The 21,700-nt window shown below is 37.3% G+C and overlaps 1 protein-coding gene across 1 annotated transcript in view; it reads left to right on the forward strand.

Moving 5' to 3' along the window:
- Positions 1-21,700, forward strand: part of LOC125678378 (E3 SUMO-protein ligase RanBP2-like) — a 57,495-nt gene that overhangs the window by 7,660 nt on the left and 28,135 nt on the right. The window contains exons 8-21 of the mRNA XM_048916807.2: positions 178-342; positions 1,879-2,009; positions 4,015-4,144; positions 4,860-5,031; positions 5,848-6,069; positions 7,514-7,603; positions 7,855-7,943; positions 9,632-9,931; positions 10,822-10,934; positions 11,146-11,347; positions 11,645-11,776; positions 13,517-13,598; positions 14,376-14,590; positions 18,194-18,358. Coding sequence (XP_048772764.2) covers positions 178-342; positions 1,879-2,009; positions 4,015-4,144; positions 4,860-5,031; positions 5,848-6,069; positions 7,514-7,603; positions 7,855-7,943; positions 9,632-9,931; positions 10,822-10,934; positions 11,146-11,347; positions 11,645-11,776; positions 13,517-13,598; positions 14,376-14,590; positions 18,194-18,358 — 2,208 coding nt within the window. The remainder of the gene's footprint in view (positions 1-177; positions 343-1,878; positions 2,010-4,014; positions 4,145-4,859; positions 5,032-5,847; positions 6,070-7,513; positions 7,604-7,854; positions 7,944-9,631; positions 9,932-10,821; positions 10,935-11,145; positions 11,348-11,644; positions 11,777-13,516; positions 13,599-14,375; positions 14,591-18,193; positions 18,359-21,700) is intronic.

The raw sequence follows: 21,700 nt of genomic DNA on the forward strand, positions 1-21,700 counted from the left end.
CAAATACATCAGGAAATTTGAACTGACTGGCAAAGTTATCAAGTCTGATGAGGTTCTCAGTGGAGAATGATGTAGTAAATTTGAAAAATCCAACATGTGTTGTAAAAACTAGAGTGAACACTGTTTAAGATGTATAAAAGGTTCTGAAATAAAATAAATTGCGTATTTCATTCACAGAATAAGAACACTGATGATGTGACACTACACAGTAAGTTGGTGGGCGTTTATCTTCAGTCGGAGAAGACACTGCGAGAAGCCTTCAAATATTGCACAGAGCCAACAAAATTCAACAAGTTTCTGGGACACCAAGAGTGGTTGGAGGTGGTCCTCAAAGTGTTTGAAGTAAGACAATATCAGAAGGCCCAAAGCATGTAGTATAAGCAAATTATATGTTCTTGAAAGCAGTGCTCCCACTGGACCAAAATTCCCTTTCGCCACTTTTTCGGGGTGGGGCGCGGCACAAATAATCTCATGCTTTACAATTATTTCCATCATATTATTTTATTCATTACACTGATTTTAGCATTTTGAATCAGTTACATTACTTAATCATGTCCAGATACCATACCTAAACACTTCTTTCCGAAATAATAAGAAGTTGATTTATTTGATCAATTCTATTAGGGAAATAAAAAATCATATGAATGTAAACTTCATGATGCTACACCCCTCAGTGAAAACGTGTACATTGCCCGAAATACAGATTCCACAAAACATCAAGCCCAATTTAGAGTCGTATCTCAACCATTCCCTATTAAATTTCCGATTTGGTATGGAAGATTTTGCAATTTGGACAGAATCAGATGTTTGAGCAGGTGAGGTTGACAGTAAAGCCAAACAAATATTTTTTTTAATTTTAGACTGACTAGGGTCAGAAGCTACAAGTTTAGTGTCAAAATAGAATGGGGTGCATATTCTTATGAGATTAGCATTTTTATACTGTTGCGCACCGAACTTCAAAGAAAATTATTACTAAAGTTGCTATGTCCATATCAATGGTGACCGACCGCATTGTTTATGAAATATTTGAACTAAAATCAAACACATCAAAATCTTGTAATAAATGAGCTTGGCCGCAAAAACAAACAATTGATGTATATACATTATACACAATAATACGGCCAATTTAATTACCGGTCAGTTCTTTGGTTAAGAATTGACATTAATGTGGAGATGATAACACGATCATGAAAAAGACTTTAAATGTTAAACAATTGACCACAGCAGGGTACACAGCTGTCCGATGTACTTTATTACATAATCACTGACTATTTTGCAGCCATACATTACCTGAGGCTATTATCTGGCCTTCGTGACCAGCTCTGTGTGCACTGGAGCGACGCGAGATTTCCGGTCGCACGCGTTGACTGAATAAACAAACAGGAGATAATGTGTCACTGACAAAGGAAAACAAGGCAGATTTTAAAATACAATTTATTGCAAAAAGGGATTTTCGCCACTTTAATTTTTTTCTTTCTTCATTTTGGGGAAAAAAAATTCACCATTCAGCTCGAGCACTGCTTGAAAGTGACGTATACATGTCTAATACAAGGGGCAAGATGGTGAAAATGAAAAATAATCAGGTGTCTTGCAGAGTATCTGATTCACAATACTGTAGAATTATTTATGGTGGATTAATCTTCCTTGGATTCTGTGGGTATGCTTTACTCAAAGTTAATAAATGATAATTGTTACGTGATAATTTTCCTAATAGTAACCGATTCAGGAATTTATGTCCCCAGAAAATTGAAAAAAATTGATCAATTCATGTAAATTGGTCCCCATCAGAATTATAAACAGTTCACTAGAAGACACCATTGGTTGTTGCATCGATATTGGATGTAGGGTATGTGTACGTTTGTGTTTCTTTACATTCAGGCTTATGAGAAGAAAGAGCAGGTGTCCACGGATTCCCGATTCCAGACCCAGAAACTGATGGTTATGATGGGCCTGCTGTATTGTTACCTGGCAGGAAATGACCTCATGACTTGTGTATTACTTTTACATCAGTAAGTGTTTTACTTAATACATGTATTGTACACTGCAGATACAGTCAGGTAGTGTGTTACACCGCGCGTTAAGTCAGTCGTTCATCTTGTATAGAATACAGATACAGTCAGGTAGTGTGTTACACTGAGCGTTAAGTCAGTCGTACATCTCGTATAGAATACAGATACAGTCAGGTCGTGTGTTACACCGCGTGTTAAGTCAGTCGTACATCTCGTATAGAATACAGATACAGTCAGGTAGTGTGTTACACTGAGCGTTAAGTCAGTTGTACATCTCGTATAGAATACAGATACAGTCAGGTAGTGTGTTACACTGAGCGTTAAGTCAGTCGTACATCTCGTTACAGATACAGTCAGGTAGTGTGTTACACCGCGCGTTAAGTCAGTCGTACATCTCGTATAGAATACAGATACAGTCAGGTAGTGTGTTGCACTGCGCGTTAAGTCAGTCGTACATCTCGTATAGAATACAGATACAGTCAGGTAGTGTGTTGCACCGCGCGTTAAGTCAGTCGTACATCTCGTATAGAATACAGATACAGTCAGGTAGTGTGTTGCACCGCGCGTTAAGTCAGTCGTACATCTCGTATAGAAGTAATGTAAGCATTGTTACATACATGTACACTGGCAGTTGTAGGTCTGTAACTTTACAGTGTGTAAATTTTGTACATTAAAGGGGCATAGACACGATTTGAGCTGAAAGTTTTTAAATTTTATTTTGCCATTATTAATGTTTACAATGCTTAACTAAAATAAAGTATTTTAAATGGTCAGCAAAATTTTGAATGTTGTTGAGTTACAAGAGAGATACAGATCTCACAATTCTTTGTTGTGCAAACGAGGCTTATGATTTATGTTATATTCAGTTACCACATATCCCCACCCCCCCACCCCCCCCCCCCCCCCCACCCCCACACCCACACACACACTTGTACTGTTGGACATGGAAAAACGAGTACTTAGCCCCCAGTGTAAATAAACTTTTACAGTATACATAGGGTTAATGTACACTGTAACTCATTTAAGTGAAGTCTACCATCAGTTTGGGAACTTTCGGGTACATTTTGTTTTTTTTGTTTTTTTAAAATGCTCCTGAATAGGAAGATTATTAATTATTATAGAGTTCATAGCCCTTAGGGGCTAGTGTAACATTTAACTTATACTCAGTTGATCAATTTAGCCTATGAGCCTCTTGTTAAGTTTAACATGTAGATAGCATATAAATGAAGAATTAATTGCATTTTGAATTTCTGTTGAAGTTAACAAACCTTGTGCAACAGAATCCTAGTAAGATTTTCTAATCTCAATGTGTATATCTGGTCATTTTTTACTTCTTCTGAAAAAATATGCTACTAATTTCAACCAAAATTCTTGAGTGAATGGGGATCTAAATTTGTTGGAAAGAAGAACCATATCACCTTGAAAAGGGAGATAATGAAAAGAGTTAATATTGAACTAGGCTTAGGTGATCAAATTTTTATCAAAAATCATTGGAATAGAAAAGCCTTTGATAAGCATAGAAGTTCCTTATATATAATGATTTTAGATTGTTTAAACTGATACATAGGACCAGTGCTGGGCCTCAATAGGTATTTGATTTTATAAACATCCTCGTACATTCAAGTTTGTTAACACCATGGATACAGTAATCTAAATAGCATCACAGCAGGGGCTCGGAAGTTTTACACAGGTACAGGATATTATAAGAAAATTCGTTGAATCTTCTCAAGAAGCAAATAGTGTGAAAACCCACAATGGAAAAATTATTTATACAAACATCCTCATAAAGATTTGTGTTCACATCATGACCCTAGGAGTGGGGGCAGGGCTACAGAAGAGAATCAACATTTAAGATAAAGTTTAAGATTACCTTCAAAAGGCTTGCTTTGCCAGATTATTATGGGCGTATTTAGCCACGTGTAATCACCATTTAGCGATGCGCATTCCATTTTCCATTATTGTCAGATGAATGAACAAACTGTAAGAGTTTACTGTTCTTTTCCAGCCTGGACCAGAGCCTCTTTAATGCTTCTCTTTTGTCGTCCACCAAACCTGAATGGCAGGCCTTCCTCAAGGAATGCCAGGGGCAGTTCTATTTTCTGTTTGGCTTGATGTTGTACAAAAGAGCTGAAAAGGTATGTGCTGAACCAGTCAGGGAAAATTCTCCTGTGTAAAGTCTCACAATATCTCTGTCAGCTACTTTAACCCTGGTCATCATAACCTTTGAACTGATGAAAGGTCAGGAATGTGACAAGGTTACATATTGGGTCAAAAGTTGTGTTAAGCCAGGATTGAACAAGCTCATGATATACATAGGATATAGTGTTTCACAAATGTGTTGTTTTGATTCATGAAAATTTTAATTAAAAATGTTGACCAGACATGTACAAATGTATGCATGTACATATACAATGTTTAATACTTGACACATTTTATGTTAGGGGACCTAAGCAGGGCTCGAAATTAACATATGCCCGTCAGTCTGTGACTGGTTAAAAGTCTGGCGGACTGACTGACATTTGTTTTAGTCATTGGACTGTTAATTTTCTAAAGCGTCCTTTTGGAAAATATACTCATCAAATCTTAAACACAAATTTGGCTCTCCTCTGTAGATATCGGATGAACCCAATTAGTAAATAAATATATCATATTTAAGTGTTACAATATTGTCTGAGGCATATCGAGTTACATCCCATTATTTCATTTTAATACCATTTTTGAAATCTGTATACTTTTATCTGGAAAACTCTGGTGGACTTGTGAATTTTTCTGCAGACTGGTTGAAACTGGTGACATAAAAAAGATTTAGTTTCAAGCCCTGCTAAGTATTATGATTGTCTTTGTTAACAGAGACAGATTTCTTGGAGGGATGCCAGTTCTTTTGCTGCCGTGTGTTTCATGGTCAGCGGTGGTATCCCTCGTTTGGAGACGAGAAGTTCCTGGTATAAAATGATGAATCCAGACCAGAAGAAAATGATCGATCGACTCAGGAAGCTGAGCTGTTACCGTCTAAGTCAAGGAGGTAAACAATCCCTATAACATATAGACTCAGGAAGCTGAGCTGTTACCGTCTAAGTCAAGGAGGTAAACAAACCATATAACATATAGACTCCGGAAGCTGAGCTGTTACCGTCTAAGTCACGGAGGTAAACAAACCATATAACATATCGACTCAGGAAGCTGAGCTGTTACCGTCTAAGTCACGGAGGTAAACAATCCATATAACATAGCTACTCAGGAAGCTGAGCTGTTACCGTCTAAGTCACGGAGGTAAACAATCCATATAACATAGCTACTCAGGAAGCTGAGCTGTTACCGTCTAAGTCACGGAGGTAAACAATCCATAAAGATAACATTACAAAATTTCATTGTTGTGTGTGCAGAACAGGATCTTGTGTCGGCAAGTTTGCCTGGAGGGACATACTGAAAACATGGTTATTAATTTACACTAATTACGAGGTCAAGTAATAAGCGCGTAAATTTCCCCCACATGTAAAGATATAACATATAATCAGTTACTGTGTATCCCCCCCCCCCCCCCCCCCCCCCCCCCCCCCCCCCCCCTGCGTAATGTTCAATGTGGAAAAACGCATACTTCACCCCTAGTGTAAATAACCACCTTTACAGTAGTCTAAGCAGTGGTAGGTGACATACATGCACGTTGCAGATTACTTGGAAAACATTGTTTACAGATACATGTATGATTGATGACAGAATGGTTTGGTATGATTTCAAATATAGAATTGATCACTTGGTAAACATATAACGTGTAACCAGTTCCTCTTTGTCTACGAGCCATCAGTTGTTTGACAAGGTGTGTACTTAACGTTTTGTATAGGGTACCTACTGCTACCCCTCACGGAGAGAGGAAACCTGGTCAGAATGAAGGAGTACCGGGCTCTGCAGACTGCTCAGGCAGTGGACAATGTCTACCAGCTGATGTTCACACTCCGGGACATGAGGAACAAGTCCAGGACGTCTTTCCTTGTGATGAGGGATCTATTTATAGCAACAACACTAGTGGCTCCCTCTAAGACGTCTTTGGAGACATATGACGAAGGTGCAGTAATGTCACTTTCCTACGTATTGAATGAAAGCAGTTAAGATTTGTCTGAACAATTCGCTGTACGATGGTGGTCTGTTCACATTTGACAGTACAACCTCAATACTTTTCACACAGTATTACTCTATTTTCTACTTGTATACAGGGACCTTCTGTTTTGTGTGACTAATGTATGAGGTAGGAGCTCTAAGCTGCCTATTTGGCCCCCAGAATTTTCAAGAAAACTGAAAAATGCTGATTTCACCCATTTCTACTACAATTGAATATATATATGCTTAAAGGGAAAGGGAACCCAAAAGATTTTTACATGATAAATGATAGAATTAATTATAATGATAAAGATTTGGCATACTATTTTGTTGATATACGGCATAGATAAGCTTCAGTACTAATTTGAAAATGTTAAAAATCGAAATTCCCGCTATCTATAGATGCTGCCATGATGTGGAACTCTTTTGTATTCAAGACCACAAAAATCAATAATTTTGACGTCACACCGTCTGTTCTGGTTTTGATGAGATTCTAAGATCATCAAAGATGTGCATGTGGTAGATCTTACGAATAGATAAGTTGATACCTTCCTGTCAAGTAGTTAATTACACTATAGCGAAAGGGAGATGTGAAAAAAGTTTTTTTTTTGATGAAATTCATGACCCAACCAATTCATTTAAAAAGGAAAGACTATGTAAACTGTGGATCCATCATTTGTGTAATGACAAGTTGAGGTTCAAGACATTTGTATGAAGAAACGTTTACCATCTGCCTGGTCTGTGACTCAACTGAACGTCTTCTTTTCTTAATTTCTTCTTGCGAAAGAATGGGCTCATATCTATATGACTTCAAACTTAACTGTTTGTGACTTGTCATGTTTACAGTTCCACTGATGAAATAAACTGGAACAGACGGTGTGACGTCATAAATTAAACATCAATGGCCACTCTCTTAGCGGCGGGTAATTTAAGATACATGATAGATTAATATTGATTTAATCGTTAAGCAAGGATCTTTGTTGTTGAAGACTGTCATTTAGGGTATCATTAAGTAATACTTTATTCATAAAAGCAACAATGGGGTTAGGATTACCTTTCCATTTAACAATTTGTGTACGAGTTTTTCAAATGATCAATTGAAATTAGACCTGGCATATCACATCTTTTGACATTGAGCAGCCAAGTATTGGGTCCATCATGAAAATGGGTAAAAATTCGTAAAATATTGAAAAGCAATGTTAGTGTACTAGTTTTTATTGCTACATACATGTAGATTGATGTGTGAATTTAAATTGACGTCGTGTTGATATTTAAAGTTTTGATATCTGCTACAGTATTTGTTACATTGATGTGTTGATATATTGTTGATATCTGCTACAGTATTTGTATTGATATATTTTTGATATCTCGTACTATGCAGTGAGGTATTGAAATCCACTGTTCTTTTGTAGGCGTGTTCAGTTTACATGAAGGAAACTTACAGGAGCTGGTGTGGATTGCTTTGAACCGATACTCCTCTCAGGAAGTGACCCAGAAATCTTGTGAGTTTAACTTTTACGTTGTCTCTAGCTTTTTTATGTGTAGCTGTGATTGTTGGTTCACTGTATTTGTTTTGTCATCATGGCAGACATATCAAATCAATTTGTCAAGTTTCTATCTTTTGTCTTGGTGGATTCTCACTAAATGTGCCATGAGTCACGATGGGGTTGAAGGTTCAAGGTGACATACAAGGTCATGGCAGGTTGACTTGTTCCTGGAGTACTTAAGTTGTTATGCACCTTCATGTTTTCAGATCCGTTGTGTATAGCAGATAAAATTCCATTCTGTACCCGGGACACAAGTTCTGCAGCCCCAGAATCACTGTGTCAGCTGGATATCATGGTAATTATTGTGTGAGTGGGATATCGTGATAATTATTGTGTGAGCTGGATATCACTGTGTTAATTGTATGAGCTGGATATCATAATTATTATGTAAGCTGGATATCATGATAATTATTGTTTAGTTTAAACAATATTTAATCGTAAATAATTCGATAATGTTTACAAACAATGTCTTATGCATGAAATAGATTGAGAAACAAGCCAAGAGGCTTATATTAATCTCGCTCTAAATATCTTACAAGTAAGAGGTGAATGAAAATTCTAAGGGCTGTTCCAGAAATGATCAAATGGGGGGGTCGGGCGGCAAATGATATTTTTTTGTGTGGGTGGTCGTATTTTTTCATATTTTAATTGGTCCGTGGTTGGACTGTTAAAAAAATATTTATTATGGGTAGTGGGTAGTTTCTATTGTTTTATTTTGTGCCACGTGGGTGTTGAGTTTTCAGAATATTTTTATTGTCGCTCTTGTCATGTTGGTTACAAAACGTCGGAGGGAAAATTGAAAACGTGCTTTCGAAATCGGAAATCGGAAGTAAATAGAACTATTCGAGTTGTCACTCTTTGCAGCGCATAACTTTCCGTTACGGCACTCTTCAAATTAGAGGCGCGTTTAGTAGGGTCCCTTTGGACGTGATGGCGGCAAACTCTGTTCTGTAGATTATTACAGTTTACAGTGCATCGATTTTGGGAATATTTTGAAACCAATAGGTATTCCGTTTTCTAATAAAAATAGGCAAACCTTAGTTGATTTATACGAGGGTAACAATGCGTTATATTTATCAGTCGGTGTGATGGTGATATAGAGGCCTGCGGGCGCGGGCTCCATTAGAAGATGAACGATTCGTGGAAAAACATATCCATACCCATTTCATGATAATAGCATCGTTTGGACTCCCAATCTTTCCAACATTCCCGCCATAGATGCCTTTGATTGTTGATGTGACATCGTTTCTTCAGAACTACTGTGATACAATGTCGCACAGGCATTACCGCGTCATTGACTAGAATGTTTGTCCCGAAAACCTCGCGAGATTTGTACCGTTTTCATTTTTAAAAATATTTTTGTGGTGGGTCTGGCTTTTTTTTTTTTTTATTAGATGGGTCATTGTAAAATGAGTTTATTAATTTGATGGGTCATGGGGTAATTTTTTATTTTTTTTTATGGGTGCTTGGTATATACAAAAGGTGCCTCCCGACCCCCCCATGTATTTATTTCTGGAATAACCCTAAGTAAAATAAGTCGTATACTAATTATTACAATACATGCAAAAAGAAATGGGAATAAGAGAGAAATTATTGTTTGAGCTGGATATCATGATAATTATTGTGTAAGCTGGATATCATAATTATTGTGTGAGCTGGATATGATAATTATTGTGTGAGCTGGATATCATGATAATTATTGTGTGAGCTGGATATGATAGTTATTGTATGAGCTGGATATGATAGTTATTGTATGAGCTGGATATGATAATTATTGTATGAGCTGGATATCATGATAATTATTGTGTGAGCTGGATATCATGATAATTATTGTGTGAGCTGGATATCATGATAATTATTGTGTGAGCTGGTTATCATGGTAATAATAATTATTTGGTATCCATTATACTGTAAATAGAAATTGACTATCAAAGTTATGCTGTGGAAGACATTACTTTACGATTTTTTTCTATTTTATTTTAGGCTTTCTTTCTGGCCGCAGTGAAGTGTGCAGCTTCGGGATTCGAGGAACGCTGTAAAGTAACACGCTTCGATCAATACCAGCCTCGCTTACTCCCAGCATGCCTCAGTGCATGGCTGTGTACAGAGGGCCAGAAAGATTGGTGGGATGCTGTGTATAAGTTTTGTCACAATTTGGCCCGTGACCAGTCCTCAAGATTAAGGCAGATCATACAGAAGGGGCTGGAGACCGTCAGACTGGGGGGCACCCACGGGGTCTCCGTTTCTCTTGTTATACACCTAGCCAGGACTTTTGATGAAAGGGTCAGTTTAAAATAATCACTATCAGGGCTTTGTGGTCAAATTAATGCATGTACAATGGATTACTAATAGAATTTCAGAAATAAGATCCATATAATGTATATTATGTAAGACCATCTGTTTAGTTTTATAAAAGAGAAAGAAAATTGTATCTTCCCTTCAGATGGGAGACTTCTTTGTCAATCTTCTACCAAATTATGTACAGAATTTTGTACCTTTTCACATTCTGACTTCACAATTGAAGCATGAGTAGTTAAGCAGTATTGGACTATATTTTTGGAGTGAGTGACCAGGCTGTAGAATTTGCAGCATGGTCCATCCATCATTAACTGTAGGTCAAGACTGGCATGAATGATTCTCATTAGGATTCTATTATAATAGTCCTAGATTCTCTTGCGACATAAAATGAATGATTGCGTTCCAGTTTATTTATATTTCCAATGTTTTTTGCCTTTGATAACTTTACAAATTGTAATGATAGCCATTTCCTCATGAATGCGCTGCAGTTGTAAGCATTGTGTGTATGATTCATGATAAATACATGTATAGCCTGTCTATTTTAACGACTGAGAATTCCAACAGAAATAAAAGTAGAATATTGATATAAAAAATAAATTCATTTTTGAAAATGCATGAGGGTCTGAACTGCAGTGCTTCCATGATGGCGTACTTTATGAAGCATGTTTAAAAATGAAATTTATTTCTTGAATATACATGTATATGAACTGCATTAATGGAGTTAATTCTAAAAGCTTTTCACAAACTTCTGCTCTTCCCCACAATTTTAATTTACCAGTGAGCTCTGTTTTAATTCTTTATGGGTGGTCACTGTGCTGATTAGAATGGAGATATTAGTGTTGTAAAACTAACACAGCTATCTTAACTGTGTATAGGTGAAGGAGTTACGGGAGTCCGAGCTGGAACACGGAGAACAATTACACGACTTGGAGAGACGAGCCGCTCATTACTGGGAAGAGGCAACCATGATGTTATCTCGAATGGAAAGGTGTGCGATTTACGGATATTGCCTTCTGAGAGAATTCAGAAAATCTGAAAGTAAAAAATGACTGAAGATATACCTTGGACTGTTGTTTGCCCCTTTGCTTTAGAATAGTTTCAGCATCACAGTGATTATCGAAAGCTGTGATTCGTTAACTTTCTTAGTTGACAAGTGAGATTAGCACACGTTTGATTTGGTTAACAATGCATTCTTGCAGGAAGTTGAATATTCCCTTGCCACGAGAGAGACTCTTTGTAGATGACCACCCCATAACTCTGGATGAAAATCAAGTACAGGACTTAATAGAGCAGTCCAATTTCTCCCTGGCAACTGTTGCCATGAGAGAGGGTCGACTGGAGGAGGCCAGAGAACAGTTCCTGAAATTAAAACTTCCCTGGGCCTCTTACCACCTGTCTCAGGTCAGTATAGCTTGTCTGGGCCTCGTACCACTTGTCTCAGGTCAGTATAGCTTGTCTGGACCTCATACCACCTGTCTCAGGTCAGTTTAGTTTAAAGCCTGATATGATCTGTCAGAGGTCAGGGATTTTTACATGCTATTGTACATGGTAAAACATCTGTGGCTCATATGCCAAAGGTCAATACCTTGCTACTTTTGTTACACCTTGCTCACAAGTCTGTAAAGTCAATACTATTAGAATGTGAAGTGTTTCATTTACTCGTGTTTCAGTAAACTAAAAGGATGAAATGTTTTATAGATATACAAAACGATGGCTGACGAGATCCCTCTCTCAAATGATGAGTTAACCAATCAGAAGCTAGCTCTTGTTGAGCAGTCTTTAAATGCCCTCTATCAGACAATGGACAAAATCCAGGGAGAGAAAAATCATGTAGGTATACTGATGTTACAGTGGTGATTGACCAGTGTAGATGTTATTGAATTTTTAGTGTATGTGTTATTGGATTTTTAGTGTATTTGTTATTGAATTTTTAGTGTATTTGTTATTGATTTTTAGTATATTTGTTATTGAATTTTTAGTGTATTTGTTATTGAATTTTTAGTGTATTTGTTATTGAATTTGTAGTGTAGGTGTTATTGGATTTTTAGTATAGGTGTTATTGGATTTTTATACCCCCCGAACGAAGTTCAGGGGGGGTATATAGGAATCACTCTGTCTGTCCGTCCGTCCGTTTCTGTGCAGATTCGTGTCCGGGCCATAACTTCCTTGTTCTTTGACTTAGGCACACCATATTTGGCACACAGGTGGATCACCATGAGACGATGTGCCGAGTACCTTCATGACCTCTATATGACCTTGACCCTTGACCTCAATGTCAAAATTAAAGGTTTTTTTTTTTACAATGGATTCGTGTCTGGGCCATAACTTCTTTGTTCTTTGACATAGGCATACCATATTTGACACATGAGTGTATCACCATGAGTTGATGTGTCAGGTACCTTCATGACCTCTATATGACCTTGAACTTTGACCTCAATGTCAAAATTGATTATAGGGTTTTGACATAGTCATACCATAAGACATGGGTGTATCACCATGAGACTATGTGTCATGTACATTCATGACCTCTTTATGACCTTGACCTTTGATCTCAAGGTCAAAATTATAGGTTTATGCCATGGATTTGTGTGTGGACTATATCTTCCATTTTCTTCTACAAAGGCATACCATATTTTTACACTCAGGAAAAAGGTAATTTATACCTATTAACAACACCCTTTCAGGGCCGTAAGTAGGGTTCTAAATCAGGGGAGGCAGGGGATTGGGGGCCGCCGATTGACTTTACGACTGAAAATGACACTTTTTAAATCCCAATTTATCATGTTTGTGTTTCATTTGTACTATGTAAAGAATCGTAATATGGTGTCAAAGACAAAGGTGCTTGTCTTCATTTTAAACATATATCCTATAATATAACATTTATATAATTTTATTTTCTTTTTTGCCAAAAAATCAGACGAGGCAGTTGCCTCGTCTGCCTCATCGGCAGTTACGGCCCTGCCTTTGGGAGATTGGGGTAAGCGGGGGGTATTCTTAGTGAGCATTGCTCACAGTACCTCTTGTTAGTATAGGTGATATTGGATTTTTAGTGTAGATGTTATTGGATTTTCAGTGTAGATATTGGATTTTTAGTGTAGATGTTATTGGATTTTCAGTGTAGTTATTGGATTTTTAGTGTAGATGTTATTGGATTTTTAGTGTAGATGTTAATTGGATTTTTAGTGTAGATGTTATTGGATTTTCAGTGTAGTTATTGGATTTTTAGTGTATTTGTTATTGGATTTTTAGTGTAGGTGATATTGGATTTTTAGTGTAGGTGTTATTGGATTTTTAGTGTAGATGTTAATTGGATTTTTAGTGTAGATGTTATTGGATTTTCAGTGTAGTTATTGGAGTTTTAGTGTATTTGTTATTGGATTTTTAGTGTAGATACTGTGTTTCTCCAGTTAAAGTGGTCACTCGTGTATATAATGTCAGATGATTACTGAATTTGATGATATTGGTACTGTTTTCATTACTGATTTGATTGTATTTTCTCTTGCTGGAGAAGATCTAGATGTAGTGATGACTTATTGAGTATACACTGATATGTGATAATATTGATTGCAGGAGCTACATCGTAGAATTCCCACAGACATTGATGATTGTGTTTGTGAGCTTGAAAATCTTCGTCGATCTTCATTAGGAATTTGTAAGTAATTATGCAATTTATTTGATATTGCAGAGTAATTATTAAAACACAATTCGATGGAATCATTTATTTACATGGAGATTCTCGGAGACATGATTTGATGTTCAGTTATTGCTCGGGTTGTTTGTCAATCGTTAACTTAAGTCCCAACATACAGTAGATTTTAATTTACGAAGTCCTTGCAGAAGGTTAAATTTTCCCAAGTCCCCATAAACATACTGTGGAATTATTAGATTTTATGGAGGCTCAATTTCCGTGGATACCCTTTTCCCATGAATTTCAAACCACTACACAACACACAGCTGAGATGTTTATGATATCCCAGAAAAATTGTAAAATCTCAAAATTCCACAAAGATTGGACCCCAGGAATGTAAATGATAGTGTAATGTTTAATTTTCTCTGGCCTTATAGAAATAGTTATTCTACAGGGGATGTAATGTTTAATTTTCTCTGGCCTTATAGAAATAGTTATTCTACAGGGGATGTAATGTTTAATTTTCTCCGGCCTTATAGAAATAGTTATTCTACAGGGGATGTAATGTTTAATTTTCTCTGGCCTTATAGAAATAGTTATTCCACAGGGGATGTAATGTTTAATTTTCTCCGGCCTTATAGAAATAGTTATTCTACAGGGGATGTAATGTTTAATTTTCTCCGGCCTTGTAGAAATAGTTATTCTACAGGGGATGTAATGTTTAATTTTCTCCGGCCTTATAGAAATAGTGATTCTACAGGGGGTTGTCTCATTGATATATAAGTTCTTGTTATTGTCCAGCTGTGGTAGACAGTGTGTCACGGTACGAAGATGCTAGGGATGAAGTGTCAGAGTCTGATGATGAGGCACCCAGTTACAGCACCCCCAAGGCCAGCCAGGGGACCCAGGAATACTCCATAAAGACCGCATCACCATTTTCTGACCTCCCAACAAACAGCAGCACACCATCTGTCAAAGGGAAAACTCCAACCCGTGTCAGCTTTAGCTTCAGTGAGGTAAGAAAGTCTGCAGAATGGCTGGCCAAGGTTAGCTTCAGTAAGGTAAGAAAGTCTTAAGAATTGCTGGCCTGAGTCAATTCTGATTCAGTAAGGGCTGTTCCAGAAATGATCAAATGGGGGGGTCGGGCGGCAAATGATATTTTTTTGTGTGGGTGGTCGTATTTTTTCATATTTTAATTGGTCTGTGGTTGGACTGTTAAAAAAATATTTATTATGGGTAGTGGGTAGTTTCTATTGTTTTATTTTGTGCCACGTGGGTGTTGAGTTTTCAGAATATTTTTATTGTCGCTCTTGTCGTGTTGCTTACAAAACGTTGGAGGGAAAATTGAAAACGTGCTTTCGAAATCGGAAATTGGAAGTAACATAGAACTATTCGAGTTGTCGCTCTTTGCAGCGCATAACTTTCCATTACGGCACTCTTCAAATTAGAGGCGCGTTTAGTAGGGTCCTTTTGGACGTGATGGCGGCGAACTCTGTTCTGTAGGTTATTACAGTTTACAGTGCATCGATTTTGGGAATACTTTGAAACCAATAGGTATTCCGTTTTCTAATAAAAATAAGCAAACCTTAGTTGATTTATACGAGGGTACCGATGCATTATATTTATCAGTCAGTGTGATGGTGATATAGAGGCCTGCGGGCGCGGGCTCCATTAGAAGACGAACGATTCGTGGAAAAACATATCCATACCCATTTCATGATAATAGCATCGTTTGGACTCCCAATCTTTCCAACATTCCCGCCATAGATGCCTTTGATTGTTGATGTGACATCGTTTCTTCAGAACTACTGTGATACAATGTCACACAGGCATTACCGCGTCATTGACTAGAATGTTTGTCCTGAAAACCTCGCGAGATTTGTACCGTTTTCATTTTTAAAAATATTTTTGTGGTGGGTCTGGTTATTTTTTTTTTTTATTAGATGGGTCATTGTAAAATGAGTTTATGAATTTGATGGGTCATGGGGTAATTTTTTATTTTTTTTTATGGGTGCTTGGTATATACAAAAGGTGCCTCCCGACCCCCCCATGTATTTATTTCTGGAATAGCCCTAAGGTAAGAAAATCTTAAGAATTGCTGGCCTGAGTCAATTCTGATTCAGTAAGGTAAGAAAATCTTAAGAATTGCTGGCCTGAGTCAATTCTGATTCAGTAAGGTCAAAAAGTCTTAAGAATTGCTGGCCTGAGTCAATTCTGATTCAGTAAGGTAAGAAAGTCTTAAGAATTGCTGGCCTGAGTCAATTCTGATTCAGTAAGGTCAGAAAGTCTTAAGAATTGCTGTCCTGAGTCAATTCTGATTCAGTAAGGTCAGAAAGTCTTAAGAATTGCTGGCCTGAGTCAATTCTGATTCAGTAAGGTAAGAAAATCTTAAGAATTGCTGGCCTGAGTCAATTCTGATTCAGTAAGGTCAAAAAGTCTTAAGAATTGCTGGCCTGAGTCAATTCTGATTCAGTAAGGTAAGAAAGTCTTAAGAATTGCTGGCCTGAGTCAATTCTGATTCAGTAAGGTCAGAAAGTCTTAAGAATTGCTGTCCTGAGTCAATTCTGATTCAGTAAGGTCAGAAAGTCTTAAGAATTGCTGGCCTGAGTCAATTCTGATTCAGTAAGGTAAGAAAATCTTAAGAATTGCTGGCCTGAGTCAATTCTGATTCAGTAAGGTCAAAAAGTCTTAAGAATTGCTGGCCTGAGTCAATTCTGATTCAGTAAGGTCAGAAAGTCTTAAGAATTGCTGGCCTGAGTCAATTCTGATTCAGTAAGGTCAGAAAGTCTTAAGAATTGCTGGCCTGAGTCAATTCTGATTCAGTAAGGTCAGAAAGTCTTAAGAATTGCTGGCCTGAGTCAATTCTGATCCAGTAAGGTAAGGGCTGTTCCAGAAATGATCAAATGGGGGGGTCGGGTGGCAAATGATATTTTTTTGTGTGGGTGGTCGTATTTTTTCATATTTTATTTGGTCCGTGGTTGGACTGTTAAAAAAATATTTATTATGGGTAGTGGGTAATTTCTATTGTTTTATTTTGTGCCACGTGGGTGTTGAGTTTTCAGAATATTTTTATTGTCGCTCTTGTCGTGTTGCTTACAAAACGTCGGAGGGAAAATTGAAAACGTGCTTTCGAAATCAGAAATTGGAAGTAACATAGAACTATTCGAGTTGTCGCTCTTTGCAGCGCATAACTTTCCATTACGGCACTCTTCAAATTAGAGGTGCGTTTAGTAGGGTCCCTTTGGACGTGATGGCGGCGAACTCTGTTCTGTAGATTATTACAGTTTACAGTGCATCGATTTTGGGAATACTTTGAAACCAATAGGTATTCCGTTTTCTAATAAAAATAGGCAAACCTTAGTTGATTTATACGAGGGTACCGATGCATTATATTTATCAGTCAGTGTGATGGTGATATAGAGGCCTGCGGGCGCGGGCTCCATTAGAAGACGAACGATTCGTGGAAAAACATATCCATACCCATTTCATGATAATAGCATCGTTTGGACTCCCAATCTTTCCAACATTCCCGCCATAGATGCCTTTGATTGTTGATGTGACATCGTTTCTTCAGAACTACTGTGATACAATGTCGCACAGGCATTACCGCGTCATTGACTAGAATGTTTGTCCCGAAAACCTCGCGAGATTTGTACCGTTTTCATTTTTAAAAATATTTTTGTGGTGGGTCTGGTTAGTTTTTTTTTAATTAGATGGGTCATTGTAAAATGAGTTTATGAATTTGATGGGTCATGGGGTAATTTTTTATTTTTTTTTATGGGTGCTTGGTATATACAAAAGGTGCCTCCCGACCTCCCCCCCCCCCCCCCCCATGTATTTATTTCTGGAATAGCCCTAAGAAAGTCTTAAGAATTGCTGGCCTGAGTCAATTCTGATTCAGTAAGGTAAGAAAGTCTTAAGAATTGCTGGCCTGAGTCAATTCTGATTCAGTAAGGTCAGAAAGTCTTAAGAATTGCTGGCCTGAGTCAATTCTGACCCAGTAAGGTAAGAAAGTCTTAAGAATTGCTGTCCTGAGTCAATTCTGATTCAGTAAGGTAAGAAAGTCTTAAGAATTGCTGGCCTGAGTCAATTCTGACCCAGTAAGGTAAGAAAGTCTTAAGAATTGCTGGCCTGAGTCAATTCTGATCCAGTAAGGTCAGAAGTCTTCAGAATTGCTGGCCAAGGTTGACTTCGGCTTCATTGAGTATGAAAATCGTCAAAATCACCAGCTCATGTCACCTGCAGCTGTAGTGAGTGTATTGTGTAAGGAGATCTCTGGTTTCTGTACAGTTTATATACCTTGAACATAGCTATAATGTACAGTATATTAGGTTTGAAGTGGCGTAACTTCATGTATCTGTGAAAAAAGAATGATTCTGATGTTAAGCTTGATGCCTTTCTCGTGATGGAGAAAGCTCGGTTCATTTTTTGTCATCAGATTTTGCATATTTGTCAACTTAGGACCATTAACAGAACTTTGAAAACCAAAACTTTTATGAATTGATTAGCACATTGTTTTAATTTTTGAGATAAATATTTCATTAAAGTCAAATGAAATTTGTTGTTGAATCTGAGGTACCTATTTCCTGAGGGGTGTGTCCATTTTGATTCGTTTACAGCAGAGAAGTCGACCAGGAGCAAGTCCTGAGAGGTTGGAGGCTAAAATCTGGGCACTGGAGGCCAAACAACAAACCACTTTAGAACTGTTGAATGAAATGAAGGATCAACTGAAAGAGTTACGAGAGGAACGGGCGCAGTTCCGGGAATTAGAGAGGAGAATGATGGTAAATATCTCCCTGTCAAACAGTTGTAATACTTCATGTAAAAATTGTAGTCCTTTTTTGTGAAGTATAGTGATACTTACAGAGTACTTTGTCATTTGTCTGCCCTTTCTTTGTAACATAATAGAATTTTATAACTGTGAAAGACCTATTTGTCAACTCACCTGATTTTCTCGGGTGATGCATGTGCTTCTTGATAGCCATGTTAGATGTGGATGTACATGTTAGATGTGGATTTACATGTTAGATGTGGATGTACAGTCATGTTAGATGTGGGTGTACAGTCATGTTAGATGTGGATGTACAGTCATGTTAGATGTGGGTGTACAGTCATGTTAGATGTGGATGTACATGTTAGATGTGGATGTACATGTTAGATGTGGATGTACATATTAAATGTGGATGTACAGTCATGTTAGATGTGGATGTACATGTTAGATGTGGATGTACATGTTAGATGTGGATGTACAGTCATGTTAGATGTGGGTGTACAGTCATGTTAGATGTGGATGTACAGTCATGTTAGATGTGGGTGTACAGTCACGTTAGATGTGGATGTACATGTTAGATGTGGATGTACATGTTAGATGTGGATGTACATGTTAGATGTGGATGTACAGTCATGTTAGATGTGGATGTACAGTCATGTTAGATGTGGATGTACATGTTAGATGTGGATGTACAGTCATGTTAAATGTGGAGTTAGATGTGGATGTACAGTCATGTTAGATGTGGATGTACATGTTAGATGTGGGTGTACAGTCATGTTAGATGTGGATGTACATGTTAGATGTGGATGTACAGTCATGTTAAATGTGGAGTTAGATGTGGATGTACAGTCATGTTAGATGTGGGTGTACAGTCATGTTAGATGTGGGTGTACATGTTAGATGTGGATGTACATGTTAGATCTGGATGTACAGTCATGTTAGATGTGGATGTACATGTTAGATGTGGATGTACAGTCATGTTAGATGTGGAGTTAGATGTGGATGTACATGTTAGATGTGGATGTACATGTTAGATGTGGATGTACAGTCATGTTAGATGTGGATTTACATGTTAGATGTGGATGTACAGTCATGTTAGATGTGGATGTACAGTCATGTTAGATGTGGATGTACAGTCATGTTAGATGTGGATGTACAGTCATGTTAGATGTGGATGTACAGTCATGTTAGATGTGGATGTACAAGTTAGATGTGGATGTACAGTCATGTTAGATGTGGGTGTACAGTCATGTTGGATGTGGATGTACATGTTAGATGTGGATGTACATGTTAGATGTGGATGTACAGTCATGTTAGATGTGGATGTACATGTTAGATGTGGATGTACAGTCATGTTAAATGTGGAGTTAGATGTGGATGTACAGTCATGTTAGATGTGGATGTACATGTTAGATGTGGATGTACATGTTAGATCTGGATGTACAGTCATGTTAGATGTGGATGTACATGTTAGATGTGGATGTACAGTCATGTTAAATGTGGAGTTAGATGTGGATGTACAGTCATGTTAGATGTGGATGTACATGTTAGATGTGGATGTACATGTTAGATGTGGATGTACAGTCATGTTAGATGTGGATTTACATGTTAGATGTGGATGTACAGTCATGTTAGATGTGGATGTACAGTCATGTTAGATGTGGATGTACATGTTAGATGTGGATGTACATGTTAGATGTGAGTGTACAGTCATGTTAGATGTGGATGTACATGTTAGATGTGGATGTACAGTCATGTTAGATGTGGATGTACATGTTAGATGTGGATGTACAGTCATGTTAGATGTGGATGTACAGTCATGTTAGATGTGGGTGTACAGTCATGATATACAGTGAAACTTCTCCAAACCGGCCCCTCAGAAAACCGGTTCTCCCTGAATATCGGCCAATTTTCAAATTCCCGGCAGAAACTTTAACATTTCCTTACAAAGAAAGTCACAAATTCGGCCACCCCTGAAAACCGGACATCGGCCACTTTTCAAAGTACAATTGTTAACAAACATGTGTAATTCACCCTTATAATACCAGCCACTATTTGAAGACTAGAAAATTTTGGCCAGAGGGGTGATTAAGACTGGTCAGGTGTGAAAAATGACTGACCAGGTGGGAAATTATCAACTGGAGGTGTGAAAAACACAAGTGGCCTCTATAAGTTCTATAGTTTACCTGTGCTGTCCAGGGTGTTAATTGGTGCTTGGCTAATCCAAGTGACCCTTTCAAATTTCTGTAGGAAATGTTATAAACAGATATGCACATATTGAATGAATACAATCAATACGCCATATTGCTGCATCATGGGTATAAGCGGTAGTTAATAAACAACAAACCCATGACTGTTAATGATAATTTTCAATAGATAAATTATTTGGGGGGGGGGGGGGGGTGTTCGATAGACTTGAAATTCCTAAGAAACATCAAAATTAAAATTATATATTTACTACTGTACTTTTCAAAAACGTCAAAACAAATTTGTTAATGATATAAGCAATGGACGTAAACAGAGTTTTTATAGGCAAGAGGAATTCCAATAATAGGCCTCTGTGTTTTCTTTATGTATCCTGTTATAAATTTTCAGTTAAAATTAGATGATTGCAGCAAGACTATTTCTTGTAATAATTACCTGTAGGTACAAGCGGACTAGTTTGATCTCCACCGATAATTGATCATAGATCCCCATATCAAAGTGAGCAGTACCTACTCTGTACCTACTCTGTGTATTAATTACAGCAATCAAATGGCTATGTGTTTGTTTTGTTTATTAAAACATAAGCTGAAATTCTACATAAATGCTGCTAGTCTACAAATTTCTATACATACATCAAATGCAGTTTTATTTAAACGGAATGTTTTCCATTATTTATGCATGTCAATGTAAAAATGTTTATTCATGTTTAATTAGTTTTAGTGCTATAAATTGAAAATAAACATGTTAGTAAATTATTTTGTTTTATTTCCAATAGTGAAATAATAGTCCTTGAACACCATATTATATGGTTTGTGGTATGTCAATGAAATATCTAATAAAAATTGACCTGAAATGTCTCTAAATGCTAAATTCTCAGTATACCGGCCAGCCCTCTAAACCGGCCGTTTTTTTTTTCGGTCCGACAACTGGCTGGTTTAGAGAAGTTTCACTGTACATGTATGTGGATTACAATGTTATTGCTATTGTATGATATGTGTTTCCTTTTGTCAGCCAGGTAATCTCTGATTTGAAGGACTATATTTCCTGTTTATGATCATGATTTTAGCCCATCTGAACTGGGGGTTCAATAAGTTTTTCTGATCAAAATTTGTCCATGACCAGTATTGCCTTGTGTGTTTTTTTTCATCAG

The sequence above is a fragment of the Ostrea edulis genome, chromosome 2 (assembly GCF_947568905.1).
Source record: "Ostrea edulis chromosome 2, xbOstEdul1.1, whole genome shotgun sequence".
Lineage (NCBI taxonomy): Eukaryota > Metazoa > Mollusca > Bivalvia > Ostreida > Ostreidae > Ostrea > Ostrea edulis.